Source organism: Populus trichocarpa, chromosome 7 (assembly GCF_000002775.5).
Source record: "Populus trichocarpa isolate Nisqually-1 chromosome 7, P.trichocarpa_v4.1, whole genome shotgun sequence".
Lineage (NCBI taxonomy): Eukaryota > Viridiplantae > Streptophyta > Magnoliopsida > Malpighiales > Salicaceae > Populus > Populus trichocarpa.
In genome coordinates, this window is record NC_037291.2 from 12,558,020 (window position 1) to 12,577,274 (window position 19,255).

Consider the following 19,255-nt stretch of genomic DNA (forward strand, 5'->3'; position numbering starts at 1 on the left):
GATAATTGTTTCAGGCTGCGCAGTCTGTCAGCGAAGAGATTTTGATGCTTCAAGGCCGCATGCTTGAAATCCATTTTCAGCCAACGCCCTCCTCCGCATGTTTGGTCGGTTAGCGACTTGGCAGGCCAGGCTGATGTTGAATGTGTGAAAATTTAGGTGGCCGGTTAACCCAACCTTTGAAAAAGTCGCCATGCCTTGCGTGAAAAGCCTAAATCCATTTCTTTATAGCGTGAGTTTGAGATGGGTAAAGATATCTAAGCAACACGCTTTTACTTGAGAGAACTGAGAATTGTAAATCTATGGGAAAATAAAAATTAGTGAACCAGATGGCTGCCATTTTCCTATCTGCACGGTGTCATCGTTTATAAAAAATCATATCAATACGCAACTTTCCTGAATAAAGGAAAAACAAACAAAATATCTACTAAAATAAAATAACTCATCAATAACATGTACACAGTATCATTGCTTTGTATATTTATACATTCAATAAGCTGCTTTGATGGCTTCAAGGAAATTCTGTTGTATAATACAAGAAGTTCATATATTTCATGGTCTTGATTTCACAAAAAAGAAAAGAAAAAACCCTTATATTCTCAGTGTCATCCATACGAATCACATATCTGAATGCAACGCCTCTGCACTTGAACAGGAGGTTCTCTTTAAATCTGACGGACAAGAGGAATCCTTGCCAAAAAATCTTGACAGGATGAGTCGAGCTATATTTTCAGCTGCAACAGCACTAGTCTCCATGGTGCTGGCTGCATTCTCAAAAGCGTTCACATAGTACAAATGCTTACCATCCAAAATAAAGGGTGCGAATCTTTCAGGAGCCTTGTAATGAGGGTAAGCGCCCCAGTTTATTCGAACGGTCTCCTTCCTCACACTACCAGTAGCAGCAATAAACATCAATCAGTGCAGAACAGATCAAGTTTTTTGCATCAAAATACACAATTTAGTAATTGGGGGTGACTTTGAATGGACTGTAAACATTAATTCAGGAGATCTGCACAATTTTAGTTAAATATTCCCAGTTCTCATGAAAAAAGGTCTTAATCACACACCAAAATTATAAAAAATGTTCACACGTGAAACCAGATACAACCATACTATGACTGGGGATAGCACAATAAAAACTTCGCAGTAACCATTGAGGAAATTATTATGATCCTCATTTTCCATTGAAAGGATTAAACAGTTCAGGTAAATTGAAAGTTTTACCTAAAGATGCTATCCAGTAATGCATCAGTCATTGCTTGACGAGAGAATATTTTGTATGTCATATCTGTCTCATTATAACACTTGAGAATTGAAATGCTTGTGAAAGGAAGACGAGGGTCCTCTATTGTGGCCACCAGTTCTGGAATTTCTGAAACAGCTTTCAGGCCAAAATATACCTTTGTCCATGACAAACACCAGAATTTAATGAATAAAGTATAAACTATCATATAGAAGGAAAGAAGGGCTGGCAAGAGAACAACCCATAGAGGAGGAATATACTTGTGAGCCGAAAGCCGTAAAGGAGCGTGAAATTTGTAATTGCTATGATACTTACAGGATTTACGAGGCCCCTCACAAAAGTTGCATGTGTGTGCTGTAATTGCCTCACAGGAACTGAAACTGGAGGTGAAAATTGAATACTCGATTCATCTAGTGGTGTAGCAACCACTGCAACTTCACATGAATAAGAATTTCCTTTCGTGGAGTTGAGCTCATAATATTCTCCAAGATAAGAGATGGAATCAATTTCTTCATGGAGATACAGTTCAACATCTGAACTATTAATTAGTCCAGCAGCCATCTGCCAGTTCCCTCCTTCAACAGCCCATAAACCACCACCAGATCCTGCCAAGGAAACCGCTCCGGCAAGTCCACTGATGTTGACACTTTGACCATAATTAATTCGTGTAATGACCTGCATGCAAACCCAACAGAATTCTAAGTTGTCAATAAATCTTCAGAACTCAGTTAAACTACCCAATTATGAGTCAATTTCACATCTTGGCGAATCTAAAGACATCACCACATCTTCCATAGTACTTGCACATAATGAGATTCTACTTGCTGCACGCACATCTATGCTTCTGACAAGCAAACTAGAGGTTCAGGAAACTGCCGTTCTAAATAATTTGTCTCATTTCTCTCCTTTTTTCTTTTTAAAGGAGAGAATGGTTGTTAAAGGCAGAAAAAATAAAGAAAAGAAAGCAAGGGAAACGTTTATATTTACAGTTAGGATTACTCACAAAAATACCTTTCCACCAAGAACAAGAAGATGGAAAACTGTTTTCACAAAATGGATAACAGATACCTGCCATCTTGTTGTTTTGGGTGGAAAGGTACGTGAAACAGTGAAATGTGAGTATGTGAATAGTTTTCTACAGCAAATCGCATATTTGGTTTTGTAAATAGTTAATAAAGCAAGGGCAACATTTATTTTTACGATTTGGATAACTCACAAAATACCTTTCCACCAAAAACATCAAGACGGAAAAGTGTTTTCACAAAATTGATAACACATGCCTGGTTTCCATCTTGTTGTTTTGGATGGAAAGGTATGTGAAACAGTGAAATGTGAGTATGTGAATAGTTCTTCTACAGCAAATCACATGGTTTGGTAAATAGTTAATAGTAATAAAAAGGTATGTGAAGATTGAAATGTGAGTATGTGAATAGTGTTTTCACAGCAAAAGGCATATCTGGTTTAGTAAATTGTTAATGTTAATATTAATAATATAATAATAATAATTATAATAACAAGTGAAAGCAGTCAATATAAACACAAAAAGGGGAGGCAATTCAAAAAACAAACTCGATACCTACATGAAAATACGAGCACTTGATCTCATCGCTACTGTTCCGATAATTTCTAGTAGTCCAATTCACTGTATTTTAATCTCCTTCTTTATGCATGAATTGACATTTACGTTATGTGTTCTTGTCTTTGCATAAAAAGAAAGCAAAGGAGGAAATCACACACAACTACACCAGCCAATCCCTTTTGTAATCACACGAACTAAACTAAACTAAACAAACTGCAAAAAGAATTCAAAGCCAATCGGCCAAAGTGAGGGAAAAAAGAAGTAGAGGAAGAAGGAAATCCTTACAGTGACCAATTCTTTAATCAACAAAGGAGCCAATTTAACACCATCAACCAGCTCCTCCTTCAAACTCTTTCCAGTAAGATTAAACAAACCAGCCCACTTCAACATCTCCTCAACACTCTCAAAGACAGGCCTTGTTTCCACTCCTTCATAATACTTCAAAAACTTATTCACTGTCTCATCAACAAACCCTTCCATTTTTACAAGTGAAAACCCATATCTCATAAACAAATAAATCCCATTAAAAAAAGACACAATCTTGTTTACAATCCCCCAATTTGAATTCACATTTAGGGTTTTAACAACAAACCCATTGCCATCCCAAATCCCCAATGAAATTGAACTGTCTGAACTGGATGGTCTCTTCCCCGTCAAATTTAGCAAATTAGTATAGTTCGAGGCGTGGTAGTTTTTGGGGTGGAGAATTGAAGCTCCGGCCTCGAAGGCGTCGCCGCCGATTGTAACGGTGGCCATCCGGCCGCCGACGATGGCGTGTCTTTCGAAGATTAGGATTTTCGGATGGTGGCTCGTGGTGTATTGGCGGAGGAAGTGGGCGACTGAAGAGCCGCCAATTCCGCTGCCGATGATGCATACGGTAGCATCGTCGCCTCCGGCTGACGTGGTGGCGGAGGAGGAGGTGTGTGGGAATGTGAGGCCGCCGAAGATCGCGAGTAAGAAGATAATTTTTAGTGGCAACATAACCATTTCTTCTTTTCTTATTTTTTTAACCACCAGCTTTGCTCAAGACAACCTCAAACGAAGAAGCGAAGGTTTAAAAGTTTCTAGCTAGGATTTTACTGTTTTCTGTTGACTTGTGAACTATTTTTATTTAGTCCCTAAATACTTAATGAAATAATTAGTTAGTGCTTCTAGTTTTCAAAATTCTCATATTGAATCCTTATATTTATATATTTTTTGCATGAGTGATCCGAAATTACCAGGTCAACCATTTATATTTTTTTTATTAAAACCGTGACATTTTTTTTTTACAAGTATTGACTCGAATAAATTTATTTGATTTTAATTTAATAAATTAAATTATTACAAATTTGATTAGATAAACCGAGATATACCGTATTAATATATTTTTTAATAAACTTGAAACTTGTGGGTCTAAATCATATGTTTTTCAGATCAATTCAATTGCCGAGCCGGTTCCTTGTACAAAGAAATCAATGAATCATATTTAGAGTCTTCTTGAAATTATAATAATGATGACGGTTTAAAATATTATTTATTTAAAAATATATTAAAATAAAATTTTTTTAATTTTTAAAAATTATTTTTGACATCAACACATCAAAACGATTCAAAACATAAAAAAATTTCATTTAAAAAAAATAAAAAATAAATTTTTTAAAATTTAAAAAAATACAATTTTCACCGCGCTCCTAAACAAAACATTAACTTAAATTGTGCAGCCGCATGGATAAGCTCATCATAGTATACTGTGTTACCAATTAAAAAAAGGTGTTCACTTGAGGTTTTGGCCTAGCGGTGGTAGGGACTTGTTCCATTTCTCTGCACCCGGGTTTGAACCTCACTGTACACGCCTGTCACCCCGCGGTGCCTTACATGCTCACTGGGTTTGCAGGATGTTCAATGGACCGTGTGATTAGTCGTGGTGCGCGCAAGCTAGTCCGGACACCCACATAAATAATAATAAAAAAAAGTTGCAAATAATGGCTGCAATGCTGGTACAATAATGTTTGAGACTGATGGAACAAAATAAACCACGAGGAACAAGAGAGAAAAACTTCATGTGGTTAGCAAAGGGATATGATGTTGGAATAACTGAGACAATAATCATTCTCCACGAAGAACTGCCAAAAAAAAAGAAGCAAAATGCAATCTCGACAGAGCTTCTCAAAAGCGTGGAGTCATGGTTAGATGATTAATTGTCCTGTTGCAAGATAGAGATGTTAGTTTCTTTTTGAAAGTTAACAGGTAGAGTCAAGCCAGCGCATATGGATCAACAAGCTTGAAAGGCTCATCTGATGGATCAACATGAAATATTTTTATTGAAAACACGCTTGAAAGGCTCATGATCAGAAGGTTCAAAGTCAGGGAAGTGATAGGCTGTTTATGTATTTAATTTTAGATGTAATTTTTCCTATATTAGTTATGTTTGAGCCTAAACATATGTGAGTTTGATAAAATACTAGATCCAATTTTTTTAGGCTCGATTACATATTGAATTTAAATGCCTGTGAATCCGGTAAGATATCGGACCAACTCTCTTGGTCTCAACCAAGCCCAAATGCTTATGAGCTTGACAAGATGTCATTCTCAATTTCCTTGAGCTCAACTTGTGCATTAAGCCCTAGTATATTTGGGCTTGGAAAGATGTTGAACCCAACATCTTTGAGTTTAGAATCATTCCAAATCCAAACATATAATTGATGATCTTTAATGGCCTCATGTTGAGTCGCGAGACTATCCTTAGGATCCTTAACCTGGAATACTAAGAGTTTAAGGTAGTCATTTCCCTACACTCCTAGTTGTATAAAAGTTATCAAGAACCGATTATATCTCAATTAATATTAATGCTATGAAAAAGTTATTTTCATCAACATTAATATTGTGTATGAAATAAAGTATAAAATCTTTCATAGTTCTACTATTTATCCGTAAGCACTAATGATGTGAAATGATAATTTCCATTAACATTAATGTTGTGTAAGAAGATGTTTCCATCAGTATTAGTGTTGATATAAAAGGATTTCTTTCTTATTAAGATATTCAAGAGGAAAAGACTTTCAACCCCTTGAGCAAAACAATAAGGTTCAAAGTACAAGAATTATAAATACTCTTCGAGCCACCATGGTAAAACATTCACGATCTTCATTCTCTTATCATACATTCTCAAAGCGTTTATCACATAAAAAAACCAAGAGCAAACATTTTTGTTCTTAAAATTTAATGCTTAGTTTCTTATTTATTACAATTTTTACTATAAAATTACTAACTTAATCATCAATTCTATGCTCTTTCAATTTCTAGGAACAAAATCCTAACATAAACATGTTATCATTCCCTGTCCAAATACTCAAACCAGCATATTGGATCCAGGAGACCATCACCAACACACGTGATGAAGTTTCAAGGCACTTAATTGAAAACTTCATAAACCGAAATCATAAAACTCCGTCGGCATAAATTTCTATATGAGGAAACCCTTCACCAAGACTAATGAAATAAATGCACATTTGATTGATGAGTCATGATCGAGAATGTTGACTATGAAGAATGTTAACCAATTGATTTCAAAATTAATCAATGATAAAATAACATAGTGCTATAGAAGATTTGTCAAAAACAAATCATGGGTGGCCATCAATTCTAAGCAGCTAATACATCAACTATCTACATTCATGCTATCTATTTTCTAGCTAAATTTAGCTGAAAAGCCATTTTAGCTAGCTGTTTAAAAGATATGATCACATCAATGCTCTCTATAACAGGGAGTCATGAATATTTGTTTTCTTATTTTTATACATTAGATGAACATTCAAGTATATATTATTCATATCCATGCTCCTCATCTTTAGCTAAGAAGGTGTTTGAAATCAATCAAAACATGAAAGAGCTGTTGTTGCTGGCTGAAGAAGTTGTTCTTCCAATTCAGCTTCTTTCCTGTTCTTCAAGTTCTGCCTCCAATTCATCCTGAAAATGTCCAACTATTTAGATGCTCCAATGGGGGATGATAATGCTTCTTGAATCTGTTTCATGCTCTCTGTTTGCTCATTGATCTCATCAATTGTCTTTCCCACATCATCAATATTCCTGTAATCCACCATTTTCACATATATTAATCACATGTACCAGACAACTTCATTAATCAGATATCATACATGCAAATAGAATTAATGGAAGGCATCACCAAATTGAAGCCAAATAAAGATGGTGTTTCCTGTTAACAGTCATTAAAAAAGAAACACTTAAATTGGACAAGACAATGAGAATCACAAATATTTTCAGAGTGAAGCAAGTTTTATAAATTTTAATGAGTCTGGTTAAAATCCGGTAAGGCGCCAAGGAGATGGTCACCCAATTACAGAGTCGAAAAGCTGCATATCAAAATAACAAGCGATTGAAGTCCTAGCATCTTTCACATCTGCAACACTTTTAATCTACAATGCTTGCAAACCAGAAGCAGCACGCTAGAGGAAATTTGACATTTCAAATAGCTCTCTCAGGTAAAATATTCTCTTTGATCAGATTATTGGGACTTCCAGTTTGAGTCGAAGTTCTTTCAAGGGGCAACAGATTTAGTGCACAGCATAAACTCTTCAAAGGAATGATCGCAGATGCGAACATGAATACAATATGGACCTGTAGTATATGGCCTCAAGCGTTTAACACATCAGGATCCAAGCTAAATATCGAAAATTGTTCAGCTGCGCTAGTTTGTGTCAGCGAAGAAATTTTGATGCTTCAAGGCCGCATGCTTGAAATCCATCTTCAGCCTACCCCCTCTGCATGTTTGGTTGGTTAGCGACTAGGCAGGCCAGACTGATGTTGAATGTTGGAAGATTTTGGTGGCTCAGGTTAACCCAACCCCTAAGAATATCTTCATGCCTAGTGCGAAAAGCCTAAATCCATTTCTTTATAGCGCGAGTCTGAGATGGGTAAAGGTCTCTAGGCATCAATCTTTTACTTGAGAGCTGAGATCTGTAAATCTATGGGAAAATAAAAATTAGTGAGCTAGAGGGCTGCCATCTTCCCATCTGCACGGTGTCTTCATTTATCAAAAATCATATCAAAACGCAATTTTCCTGGAATAAAGGCAAATCACACAAAATATCTACTAAAAATAACATAACTCATCATTAATTTGTACACAGTATTATTGCTTTGTCTATTTATACATTCAGTAAGCTGCTTTGATTGCTTCAAGGAAATTCTGTTGTATAATACAAGTTCACATATCTACTGATCTTGATTTACATTCACAAAAAAGAAAAAGAAAAAACCCTTATATTCTCAGTGTCATGCATACGAATCACGTATCTGAATGCAACGCCTCTGCACTGGAACAGGAGGTTCTCTTTATGGCTGATGGACATGAGGAATCCTTGCCAAAAAATCTTGACAGGATGAGTCGCGCTATATTTTCAGCTGCAACTGCACTTGTCTCCACGGTGCTGGCTACATTCTCAAAAGCGTTCACATAGTACAAATGCTTACCATCCAAAATAAAGGGTGAGAATTTTTCAGGAGCCTTGTAATGAGGGTATGCGCCCCAGTTTATTTGAACGGTCTCCTTCCTCACACTACCAGTAGCGGCAATAAACATCAATCAGTACAGAGCAGATCAAGTTTTTTGCATCAAAATACATAATTTAATAATTGGGGGTGAGTTTGAATGGACTGTATATATTAATTCAGCAAATCTGCACAATTTTTGTTAAATATTTCCAGTTCTCATGAAAAAGGGTCTTACTCACACACCAAAATTATTTAAAAAGTTCACAAGTGAAACCAGATACAACCATACACTATGACTGGTGATAGGTTAGCCAGTGGCATAACAAACAATAATAGCACAATAAAAATCCTTGCAGTAACCATTAAGGAAATTATTATGATCCTCATTTTTCATTGAAAGGATTAAACAGTTGAGGGAAATTGAAAGTAGTACCTAAAGATGCTATCCAGTAACGCATCAGTCATTGCTTGACGAGAGAATATTTTGTATGTCATATCTGTCTCATTGTAACACTTGAGGATTGAAATGCTTGTGAAAGGAAGACGAGGGTCCTCTATTGTGGCCACCAGTTCTGGAATTTCTGAAACAGCTTTCAGGCCAAAATATACCTTTGTCCATGACAAACACCAGAATTTAATGAATAAAGTATAAACTATCATATAGAAGGAAAGAAGGGCTGGCAAGAGAACAACCCGTAGAGGAGGAATATACTTCTGAGCCGAAAGCCGTAAAGGAGCGTGAAATTTGTAATTGCTATGATACTTACAGGATTTACGAGGCCCCTCACAAAAGTTGCATGTGTGTGCTGTAATTGCCTCACAGGAACTGAAACTGGAGGTGAAAATTGAATACTCGATTCATCTAGTGGTGTAGCAACCACTGCGACTTCACATGAGTATGCATTTCCTTTTGTGGAGTTGAGCTCATAATATTCTCCAAGATAAGAGATGGAATCAATTTCTTCATGGAGATACAGTTCAACATCTGAACTATTAATTAGTCCAGCAGCTATCTGCCAGTTCCCTCCTTCAACAGCCCATACACCCCGACCAGATCCTGCCAAGGAAACTGCTCCAGCAAGTCCACTGATGTTGACACCTTGACCATAATTAACTCGTGTAATGACCTGCATGCAAATTCCATAGAATTCTGAGTTGTCAATAAATCTTCAGAACTCTCAGTTAAACTACCCAATTATGAGTCAATTTCACATTTTAGCCCATCAGAATCTAAAGACATCACAACATCTTCACAGTACTTGTGCATAATGAGATTCTAATTTCCATTCGCACATTTATGGTGCTTCTAACTAGCAAACTAGAGGTTCAGGAAAACTGCTGTTCTAAATAATCTGTCTGGTCTCTCCATTTTTTACTTTTAAAGGAGAGAATGGTTGTTAAAGGAAGAAAAAAATAATGAAATGAAAGCATGGACAACCTTTTTTTTACAAATTAGATAACGCTTATTTTCACAAAATAGATAAAACATATTAGCAAGGAATCAATAGCATGAAAAAAATTAGGAAAATCAATAGCATAGAAGGCCTGAACCTCACTTCGAAAGATTCATAAGCAGAAAAGACAAATCAATAGGAGCAAGTTTTTTGTGCAATAGTAGGAAGCTTAGGCTAGTAACGACAAGAGTGGCAAGTTCGAGTCTCAAGTGCAGTCACTTCATGTAAAAATGTTGAAGGATAGGTTCAATCATCAATCCTTACTCCTAAGACTCACTGGTTGCATCATAACTGGGTATTGGTTTTATATTGGAAGGGTAACATTTAGTGAGATTGCTGTTGCCAATTATGGTTTTGCCATTGCAACCACATCGGCTAAGCCAAAATGGCAATTGATGTCACTGGTAATAGGGTAAATTAGCCAGCGCACCTGCACCACATTGCAAATAGGATTCCAAGTTAATTTTTAGCACCAGAGAAGAGCAACGATGTTATTTTTTTAATATCATGATTTTTTTTTAATTGAGAAACAAAAAGATACTTAATAAAATAAAATGAAAAATATATGAACCCATATATATTGAAAAAGAGTTGTTAATTCTAATCATAGATTAAAGCGGGAGCTAATCTTCCTTATAAGAAGCAAAAGATAGAACTTAAAATTATAGGGACCAACAAATGAATAATTGGAAACTTCAAGAACCAATTTGAAGTTTTTCATTCCTTTTGGACAATGAAAATCAAAAGGCTCTGTTTTTTTTATGTTAATTTTGATCCTTTTTTCAAGTTTTTTTTAATCATAACCTAAACTTTTATTTCATAATATTGATTTTTAATTCAACATTAGAATGTTTAATTACACATTGGATACGCAAGAACATGTAAATATAAACTGATCCCAACACATAAAACCATGCCACTATAAGGAATAAAGTCTAATGACTAAAAGGTAACTAATGAAAAATTCAAGGACCTAAAAGGAAAAAATTGACAATGAACAGAAGTGTGAATAGTGAAACGTGAGTGTGTGAGCAGTGCTTCTACCATAAAACTTATAAGGAAAAAATATTAACTATGTACTAAAACATAACTTGAAAGAATGAAATTGAAAAGGAATAAAGTCTAATGACCGAAATGCAAATAATAAAAAACTTCAGGGACTAAAAAAAGGAAAAATTGACAGTGAATAGATGTTTGAACGTGAAATGTGAGTGTGTAAATAGTGTTTCCATGGTGAAACCTTTAACAGTGAACATTGAAATGTGAGGTTGTGAATAGTAATTCTACAGGAAAAAAAAAACACTATATGTTTTAGCACATAGTTCACAACAACAACTACAAGTGAAGGCAGTCACTATGAACACAAAAGGGAGTCAATTCAAAAAACAAACTCGATAAAAGTTCATCAAAATACGAGCACTTTATCTCATCACTACTGTTCCAATAATTTCTAGGAGTCCAATTCACTGTATTTAATCTCCTTCATGCATGAATTGGCATTTACGTTATGTGTTTTTGTCTTGGCATAAAAAGAAAGCAAAGGAGGAAATCACACACAACTACACAAGCCAATCCCTTTTCTAATCACACTAACTAACTAAACTAAACTAAACAAACTACAAAAAGAATTCAAAGCCAATCGGCCAAAGTGAGGGAAAAAAGAGGTAGAAGAAGAAGGAAATCCTTACAGTGACCAATTCTTTAATCAACAAAGGAGCCAATTTAACACCATCAACCAGCTCCTCCTTCAAACTCTTTCCTGTAAGATTAAACAAACCAGCCCACTTCAACATCTCCTCAACACTCTCAAACACAGGCCTTGTTTCCACTCCTTCATAATACTTCAAAAACTTATTCACTGTCTCGTCCACAAAGCCTTTCATTTTTACAAGTGAAAATCCATATCTCATAAACAGAGAAACCCCATTAAAAAAAGACACAATCTTGTTCACAATTCCCCACTTTGACTTCAGATTTAGGGTTTTAACAACAAACCCATTCCCATCCCAAATCCCCAATGAAAAGGAACCCTCTGAACTGGATGGTCTCTTCCTCGTCAAGTTTAGGAAATTAGTATAGTTCGAGGCGTGGTAGTTTTTGGGGTGGAGAATTGAAGCTCCGGCCTCGAAGGCGTCGCCGCCGATTGTCACGGAGGCTATCCGACCGCCGACGATGGCGTGTCTTTCGAAGATTAGGATTTTTGGATGGTGGTTGGTGGAGTGCCGGCGGAGGAAGTGGGCGACTGAAGCGCCGCCAATTCCGCTGCCGATGATGCATACGGAAGCGCCGTCGCCTCCGGCTGCGGTGGAGGAGGAGGTGTGTGGGAAAGTAAAGGAGAAGAGCGCGAGTAAAGAGAAGATTTTCAGTGGAAAAAGAAACATGTTTACTTGTTGGCTTGTCACCACCAGCTTTGATCAAGACACTATCAACAAGGGATGTTACTGCTTGATGTTGACTTGATTGATTGTACCTTCTTCTAATGGTAATAAACATAGAACCAATGCCCACGTCCTTCCACTGGTTTGGTTTGGCAGCTTCTTCCAGTGTGCCGTGGGTTTTTGATCGAGGGCGTGTCTGGAAATGCGGAGTGCGGCAATGGGTTTGTTGAATCCATTACCCACTGGTTGAACCCGTGGGTAATGGATTCAACAAAACTATGTGCTATAAAAGATACCATGTGTATTGCTGGTGTTTTTGTGTAGCCGTAAAAACAATTTGAAAATATTAAAAAAAATTAATTTTTTTTAAAAACAAAATTAGATTTTGATTAGTTTCTGCTAGGACAATCCTGTACATCTGGGCATCTGGCCTCAACTTGTTCCTGGTTCTTCCTGATCTGCAGCTTTTTTTTTCCTCGTCATTCTCTTCCCCGTCTCCATCTTCTTCTTCGTTATCATCTATCCCTCCTTCAGCTTTTGGTCCGCCTGGAGGAGGTGGCAACACCTCTTCAACCAATTCTACTAGTTCTTCAATGATCGGCATTCCAAAACGCGCCTCCATTTCCGCTATGATCTGTCAAATATAAGACAAGTAAATATTTAATGGAAACACCGAGGGAAACCAGTGTTCTTGACACGAAGAAAAACAAAGGCAAAGGGAGAGAAGAGAGTAGCAATATTGACCAGGAGAGCAAGCAACAACTGCCTTCCTAGTGAACTTTTGTCGATACCATGATTGACCATGATAATACAATTCCCTCAACCAGATGCAACCAAAAGAAAGGGGAAGAGATTGACCATCATCAAGGAAACAAATGGCACTGTTTTTCCAGATTATAAACTATGGAAATTAGACAGTATCACCATGGCATGATTCCTTCACCCAGGCTATGAACATTACGAGGTTGGATATTAATTTCTAACAATGGTATCATATTAATTTGCTGCAACACTCACAAGGATCATAAATCAAAGAAATCATGTAGCCAGTTATTGCCCATGATACTTTCCAGCCCAAGCTGGAAGCTACCATTTAAATACAAACACACAAATCAAATCAGAAGCGACCTACCTTCAAGAACATGCTCATAGCATATAAACAAGGGAACTGTACTTGTGTTACACCAGGAAGGCTATCAATGACTAAACGGTGCTGAATGCTAATAGCAGATGCAAAATTCTCAGAAAATGCAACCCCCCTTTTTTGTTACATATTGGTAACATTAATGCACCATTAAATTTACAGAAATTGTTAGTGGTCATCCAAATCTTATTTACTTGCGTAAAATTACAGCAGAAAAAGCCATGTAACTCTTTAGCTCTGAGGCGTATCCATGTCTAACAGAGCACAGAATCTTTCTTTTCCATTCTGTGGAAGAGGCAGAGTGCTGCTAGGAATAATTCTGAGGCACAAGACAGATTTGGGTTGTCATAGTTTATGGAGGGTCCAAGGAAACCCTTGGGAATAATTATTAATGAAGTTTCTCTTATCTCTCTCTCGTACATGCAGCAATTGGTAGCAGCGCAGCAGCGCGGTCCTGGAACCTGAGGATTGCAGAATATTGATCAAATTTCTATGAGAAGAAGCAAATCAGTCCGATGGTCTAATTAAATTTGTGGATGTTTTACATTTTATGGCCTAACCATCTGCTTGTTTCGTAATTGTATATTTCCTGCTTCTTCCAAGCTGCTTTTGCTTGGATACCCTCTGTATTCTACGCAGGTTCACAAGCTCATGGCCTAACAAAGGAAAAGAGAAGTCACGGCCTGAACTTTCCAGCACGCATGTAGACCTTGGGATCCGTTTGTTTTTATAATGTGGTGTGGCCTGTGTTTTGCCCCAATCACATATTTGAAAGTGTTTAGTTAATCAACACACATCATAATTTTGTATAAATCTCACTACAAACTATCTCTTGAAATCTTGGTTAAGCTTTTTTTACAATCTGTAGCTTTTCTTAAGCTTAAATTTTCAAATTACAACCATGAAAGATACCACAACACCAAACACACCATGACTACATCAAATGTAGGCCTTACCTTCACGTCATTGCAGCCCCAAAGTACTGCAATTATACCTCCTTGTTCTTCTACAACTCGAGTAACAGCTAAGTAGAACTTTGGCAAGTCAAACGAATTCACAGCTTCAGCTACTGTGATCAAAGCATAGTTATCACTATAGGACCTTCACCACCTATTAATTAAGTTCACTAGCTCATCATCAAGAGTCGGACTCTAGGATGTTGCGTAGTATGTTTTAAATGCTGTTCACTTATAATGGTGCCATCTCTTGTTCATAATGCTTATCGACCTGGCGTTAACAAATTTTTCTCAGCGTAAGCAAACCTTTGAATGAAATACATTAGTGCAAGAGCCTCTTGGGACACACCAATAATTTATGACAAATGGTTTTCTGAATAGGCTGACACGATAGAAATTTTAAGAACATCAAATGGCTTCGCGTAGATTTATTTCTAATTCTTCCATCACGATGCAAACAATGCATGAGAGTTTAGGTTTTTATCAATGAAGTCTTAATCTGGTGATATTCACCCTTGCACATATGGAAATTATAGATATTTATGAGCTTGAGTGTGTCCTTACCATCTAAAGTGAAAACAATAAAGAAAGAAAAGTTCAAGGAGGGAGACAAGAGAGCTATCATGCATTTATCTTTAGTGAATATGCTCGAGCAAATCAGTTGATTACATGTAATATATATTGATTTTATTTATAAAAAATTTATTTATTATTAATAAATTTATTTATCTGTAATATTTAATTATATTTGATTAATAAATTTAATATATTTTGATATTAACAAATTTAAAGTAAAGATAAAGTTTGTTTAACAAAAATGCAAACCCAACCCAACATTCATTTGGATGATCTGGTCTAGCTAGCATCCAAATATATTGCTGCCTGCTTGTCAAACAAAGATGTATATTCTTATCTTCTACGAATGATCGATGATACATATATATTGAAGGAGTGAAACTGTACGTAAGAACAATCCAAAACTCGTTAGTTTTGAAGTAAAGAACAATCCAAAACAGTGAAATTTGCGAAGTACTAATTAATACAAACATTGTTATTCAATTATTTTATGTTAAACAAGAATTGAAGTACAATGAAGCTCGAACTTCAAACCTCTAAAGAGAGTAACATTACTGTATTCATCATCTTCACTAATTAATTAGAGCTTAACTTTCCCTGCAAGCATATATGTCGTATAGATAACAGTTCTAACCACTTCAGGCCCACCCCATGCACTCTCAAGTTCCTTAACAACCTCGTCAGACAATAAATCTACACCTTGTCCCTTGGCTGTATTGAATGCTGACAATGACCTGAAAAACTTCAAGAGTCCCTGAAACGACATCTTCTTTTCCATGTCCAGTTCCAGCGGCTGACCCTCACACCCAACACCTACACTTTCAAAAGGAAATGGAAGCGTCTTGTAACACTCTAATGCATGCTTGAAATTAGGGTTTTGAAAAGGAAAGGTTCTCTCAAAGTGGACCGCTAAGAGAACATCAATTTCTGGGCTAAACTTGATTCTCGAGTAGCACCAAACAGCAAATATGCCTCCTGGCTTTCTAAGAACGCGCTTGACGATTGGATAGAACTTTTCTAGATCAAACCAATGCACAGCTGAAGCCACAGTAATGAGATCAACCGAATTCTCACCTCCAAGTAAATGAACTAATTCATCATCAGACATCATTAACGGGGTATGCAAGTAATGAACTTGGGGATGTGGTATGGCATGCTTTAATTGCTCTTCACTTATGTCAGTTGCTATCACTTGCTTGTAGTGTTCAGCAACCTGAAAATGAAAACCATCTCTTACTAATTAAATAGAAAAACTTACAATACAAAGTAATGTCAAGCACAAGTGCATGCTGATTCACGCCAAATCATCAGTCTAATGAGGTCTGTCAAGAGTAGAGAATTTGAGAGTCTTAAAAAGTATCCTATGTCTGGTCTTGTCTACGATCTGATGTCAGTATAAGATTCTTAAAAGTGATGGCTACGATTGTTCATCTCTCAATTTATTTAGCTGTAGCTCAAGAGAGTGAGAGACAGAGAGAACTTACACCGACAGCCGCTTGACCATTGCCAGTGCCAACATCCCAAGCTAAAGAGTGGTCAGGGGTGAGAGCAGCCAACATTGAGAACCATTCGCCTGGATATCTTGGCCTTACATCCACATATATAGCTGCCTGATTGTCAAACAAACCTGCCATGTTAAATCTTGTGAAGTCTGATAGAATATGTGCCCGTTAATGTTTCGATGACCGAGTGAAGGATGTATATATCATGCCATGCATTCTGAGTTTACAAGGAGACCAAATTAAATTATGCAGGAGAGCGACCTGCAATTTGGAGGACTATAACAAGAGTATCATGTCTACTTCTTGTTGTACCCTATAGACAAGCGGGATTCCTTACGTATTAAGCAGGATTAATCATATTCAGGGAAAAGAGAAGGTGACAGCAACCCTCGAACGTGCAAAAACAAGGAACAAGGAGGCCAAATTAATCTGTGCAAGAGAGCGACTCGCATGCAATTTTGGTGATTAGAAAAAAAGTAGCATGTCTACTTCTTGTTGTACCCTATAAATTAATCATATTCAGGGAAAAGAAAAGGTGACAGCAACCCTCTAATGTGCGAAAACAAAGAAAATATTTTAGCTTTAATCAGAGAACTTGTGATTTAAGGAAGGGCAAGTTGACCTCTCTTCCAAGAATCATCGCTGCTACTAAAGATCAGGTTACTCGAGATGTTTTTCCGTCCAATAGTCACAAGTGTTTTTTTTTTTTTTTTTTAAGTAGACTGATAGTCAAGTTGCGATGGATACCTGCAGTTCTTTTTTGCTGTAATACATGACAGGATCTTTTATATATAGTATTGCAGTAACCGGATGTGCTCACTGCATGAAAATTGCACATCTACCATAGGAATACAGAAAGAATGTTATGTCTAGAACTTTGAACTGTATAATTTGTCAACAGCAGTTGAATGGTGTTTCTGAAAATCTGTACTACCTTTCAACTGAAAATTGAACTGCTTTCTGAGACATTGAAAGGAAATTAAGAACCTGGTTTCATTTCTACCCAGATGAGCTCAAATTGACTATTTCTTAAGTAAAGGGGTTAAACTTCAACATACATATTTGTACATCCAAATACAATGAAATTGGCAAAATACTAGTATAAACATTTCATTACAATTACAAAAAAAAATAAAAATAAAATAAAATTAAAAGATTTAGTGAATTCACTGTGGCTACCCTTACTGTGCATTGTTCAATGGAACAATACTCTCTCTCTCTCCAGTTCTCTATATAATATATTTTTTTGGTCCTTTATTTTTCAATTTAGTCCTCTAACATTTAGTTTTTTTAGAATTGATTTTTGTAATTTGCTCTTACACAGTTTATATGGGACAATCCTACTCTCGACATAATATCCCATCATTGAGTTGCTTTTTAATTTTGCAAAATTATGTTTGATTTTATTGTTTTCACTAGATTGAAAGGTAAGGGATCAAAATTGAATAGTAAGAAAAAAATATAGCCCTGTTCTAAAAAAACTATCAGTCCCTCCTCTTTTTTGATAATTTTTTCCTAAAAGTTTTGTTAAAGTTTCTTTTTGGTCCTTTTAGTTTTAGGATGAAATATTATTACCCAAAACTTTACTTTCTTCCTATTACGGTTTTTAGTGTAAACAACGGAGAGTGAAAGTTATCAATTTACCATGATCATTACCATGAAAAGTGATTGTTCTTGGTGTTAACAACTCTTTTCGACGAGAGGAGTTAAACTAAAATGTTCTTTGATTCTTTGACCTTCATTTTGCTTGAAAAAATAAAATAGGTATCATAAAGTTTTTTAAAATTGATTCATTTTGTAGTTTGGGATTGATTTTTCCTTGTTTAGTACCACAAATGGGTTTTAAAGTCACATGGAGTGTTTTTTTTTTTTTTTAGGTTTTTTAGTTAAAAAAAATTTGATTGGAAAATGACATTTTGAAGTCCAAAAGGTTGGACTTTTTGGAGTCCAAAAGGTTGGACCCTGAATTTTCAACCATTATAGTTGAAATCTAATTTTTTTAATCAAACAATGTGTTGCTTGTTGAAGTAGGCGACCCATCATTTTTATATCAAATAAAAAAAGGGGATGAATACACAACAAAAAATAATAAACCCAGGTGAACCCGGGCTTAGGTTTCTTGTGAGGCCCAAGACTATCTAGCTTTTTTTCTTGTTTTTTCCTTTTTGATTTTTATTCAAACCCTCATTTTAAAGTATTTTTTTGTTTACGTTAATTTTTTTATTTAAATTTTGATTAAGACCCTAACTTTTATTTTTTAAATTGTTAATTATTTAATTAAACAGAAAACAGGGTTATTAAACTCGATAAGGATTATGAGTTAGGTGAAGATACAAGTTAATTGATTTGGTTAGAAAATTATTTTATTTGATTGACATTTAATATATATATATATATATATATATATATATATATATATATATATATATATATATATATATATATTAAATAAAGAAAACCCTAGTGATTCCCTACGAAACAAGATTATATATTTTGATTTATCACTATCTCTCAAATCTCTAACTTGGTATTTGGTTTAGAAAATAACATTATGATAATATTAAAATTAAGAGCTGCGGATTCTAGATTGAAAAATTGTTTCAATTTATTTTCATCTAAAAAACATCTAATAATCTCCATAAAAATCTCTTAAAATCATTGATCTAACGACTAGAATACACTCCCAAATCACCCTGAAAAAATAAAAATAAATGAATTAAAAAAATCAAAACCAAACCCAATCTTTATTGTTGAATAGAACTCATTGACATCAAGATTAACTCTTTTTTGCTGCAGTAAACAGTCCTAGATGACAACTTTGTCTTTCTTAACCTGTTTTCTATGAGTTTTCTCTCTCAAACCAGGAACAAAAAAATAAACATAATGATGTTATAGATCTAAAATTAAATTATAAAAACAAAAGGGACTGAAAT

At 35.6% G+C, this 19,255-nt stretch overlaps 3 protein-coding genes and 1 long non-coding RNA gene across 4 annotated transcripts; 1 reads left to right on the forward strand and 3 right to left on the reverse strand.

The window, feature by feature from the left end:
* Nucleotides 1-420: 420 nt before the first annotated feature.
* LOC7466760 (farnesylcysteine lyase) lies at nt 421-3,863 on the reverse strand. The gene is made up of 4 exons (XM_002309898.4): nt 3,105-3,863; nt 1,556-1,915; nt 1,222-1,397; nt 421-886 (listed from the first exon to the last, which is right to left on the reverse strand). The coding sequence occupies exons 1-4, from the start codon at nt 3,804-3,806 to the stop codon at nt 616-618; spliced, it is 1,509 nt and encodes a 502-aa protein (XP_002309934.4). The 5' UTR covers nt 3,807-3,863; the 3' UTR covers nt 421-615.
* Nucleotides 2,815-12,506, forward strand: LOC127905528 (uncharacterized). Its single transcript, XR_008059665.1, has 2 exons — nt 2,815-3,080; nt 11,431-12,506. It is a non-coding gene; the product is annotated as an uncharacterized LOC127905528 (long non-coding RNA).
* LOC18100924 (farnesylcysteine lyase) lies at nt 7,894-12,147 on the reverse strand. The gene is made up of 4 exons (XM_006380329.3): nt 11,455-12,147; nt 9,080-9,439; nt 8,746-8,921; nt 7,894-8,377 (listed from the first exon to the last, which is right to left on the reverse strand). Exons 1-4 carry the CDS (start codon nt 12,145-12,147, stop codon nt 8,107-8,109), a joined length of 1,500 nt encoding a protein of 499 aa, XP_006380391.3. The 3' UTR covers nt 7,894-8,106.
* A 2,726-nt stretch (nt 12,507-15,232) lies between the features above and the next one.
* Nucleotides 15,233-16,692, reverse strand: LOC18100922 (uncharacterized). The gene is made up of 2 exons (XM_006380327.3): nt 16,305-16,692; nt 15,233-16,033 (listed from the first exon to the last, which is right to left on the reverse strand). The coding sequence occupies exons 1-2, from the start codon at nt 16,452-16,454 to the stop codon at nt 15,401-15,403; spliced, it is 783 nt and encodes a 260-aa protein (XP_006380389.3). The 5' UTR covers nt 16,455-16,692; the 3' UTR covers nt 15,233-15,400.
* Between the last annotated feature and the right edge of the window lie 2,563 nt (nt 16,693-19,255).

Excerpts from the sequence above, each read along its gene's own strand:
- LOC7466760 (XM_002309898.4), bottom strand. The coding sequence starts at position 3,806 with ATGGTTATGTTGCCACTAAAAATTATCTTCTTACTCGCGATCTTCGGC. Across the intron at positions 1,916-3,104 it reads TGATTAAAGAATTGGTCACT|GTCATTACACGAATTAATTA; the intron begins GTAAGGATTTCC and ends GTTTGCATGCAG. Across the intron at positions 1,398-1,555 it reads TGAGGGGCCTCGTAAATCCT|GTATATTTTGGCCTGAAAGC; the intron begins GTAAGTATCATA and ends TCATGGACAAAG.
- LOC18100924 (XM_006380329.3), bottom strand. The coding sequence starts at position 12,147 with ATGTTTCTTTTTCCACTGAAAATCTTCTCTTTACTCGCGCTCTTCTCC. Across the intron at positions 9,440-11,454 it reads TGATTAAAGAATTGGTCACT|GTCATTACACGAGTTAATTA; the intron begins GTAAGGATTTCC and ends ATTTGCATGCAG. Across the intron at positions 8,922-9,079 it reads TGAGGGGCCTCGTAAATCCT|GTATATTTTGGCCTGAAAGC; the intron begins GTAAGTATCATA and ends TCATGGACAAAG.
- LOC18100922 (XM_006380327.3), bottom strand. The coding sequence starts at position 16,454 with ATGGCAGGTTTGTTTGACAATCAGGCAGCTATATATGTGGATGTAAGG. Across the intron at positions 16,034-16,304 it reads ATGGTCAAGCGGCTGTCGGT|GTTGCTGAACACTACAAGCA; the intron begins GTAAGTTCTCTC and ends TTTCATTTTCAG.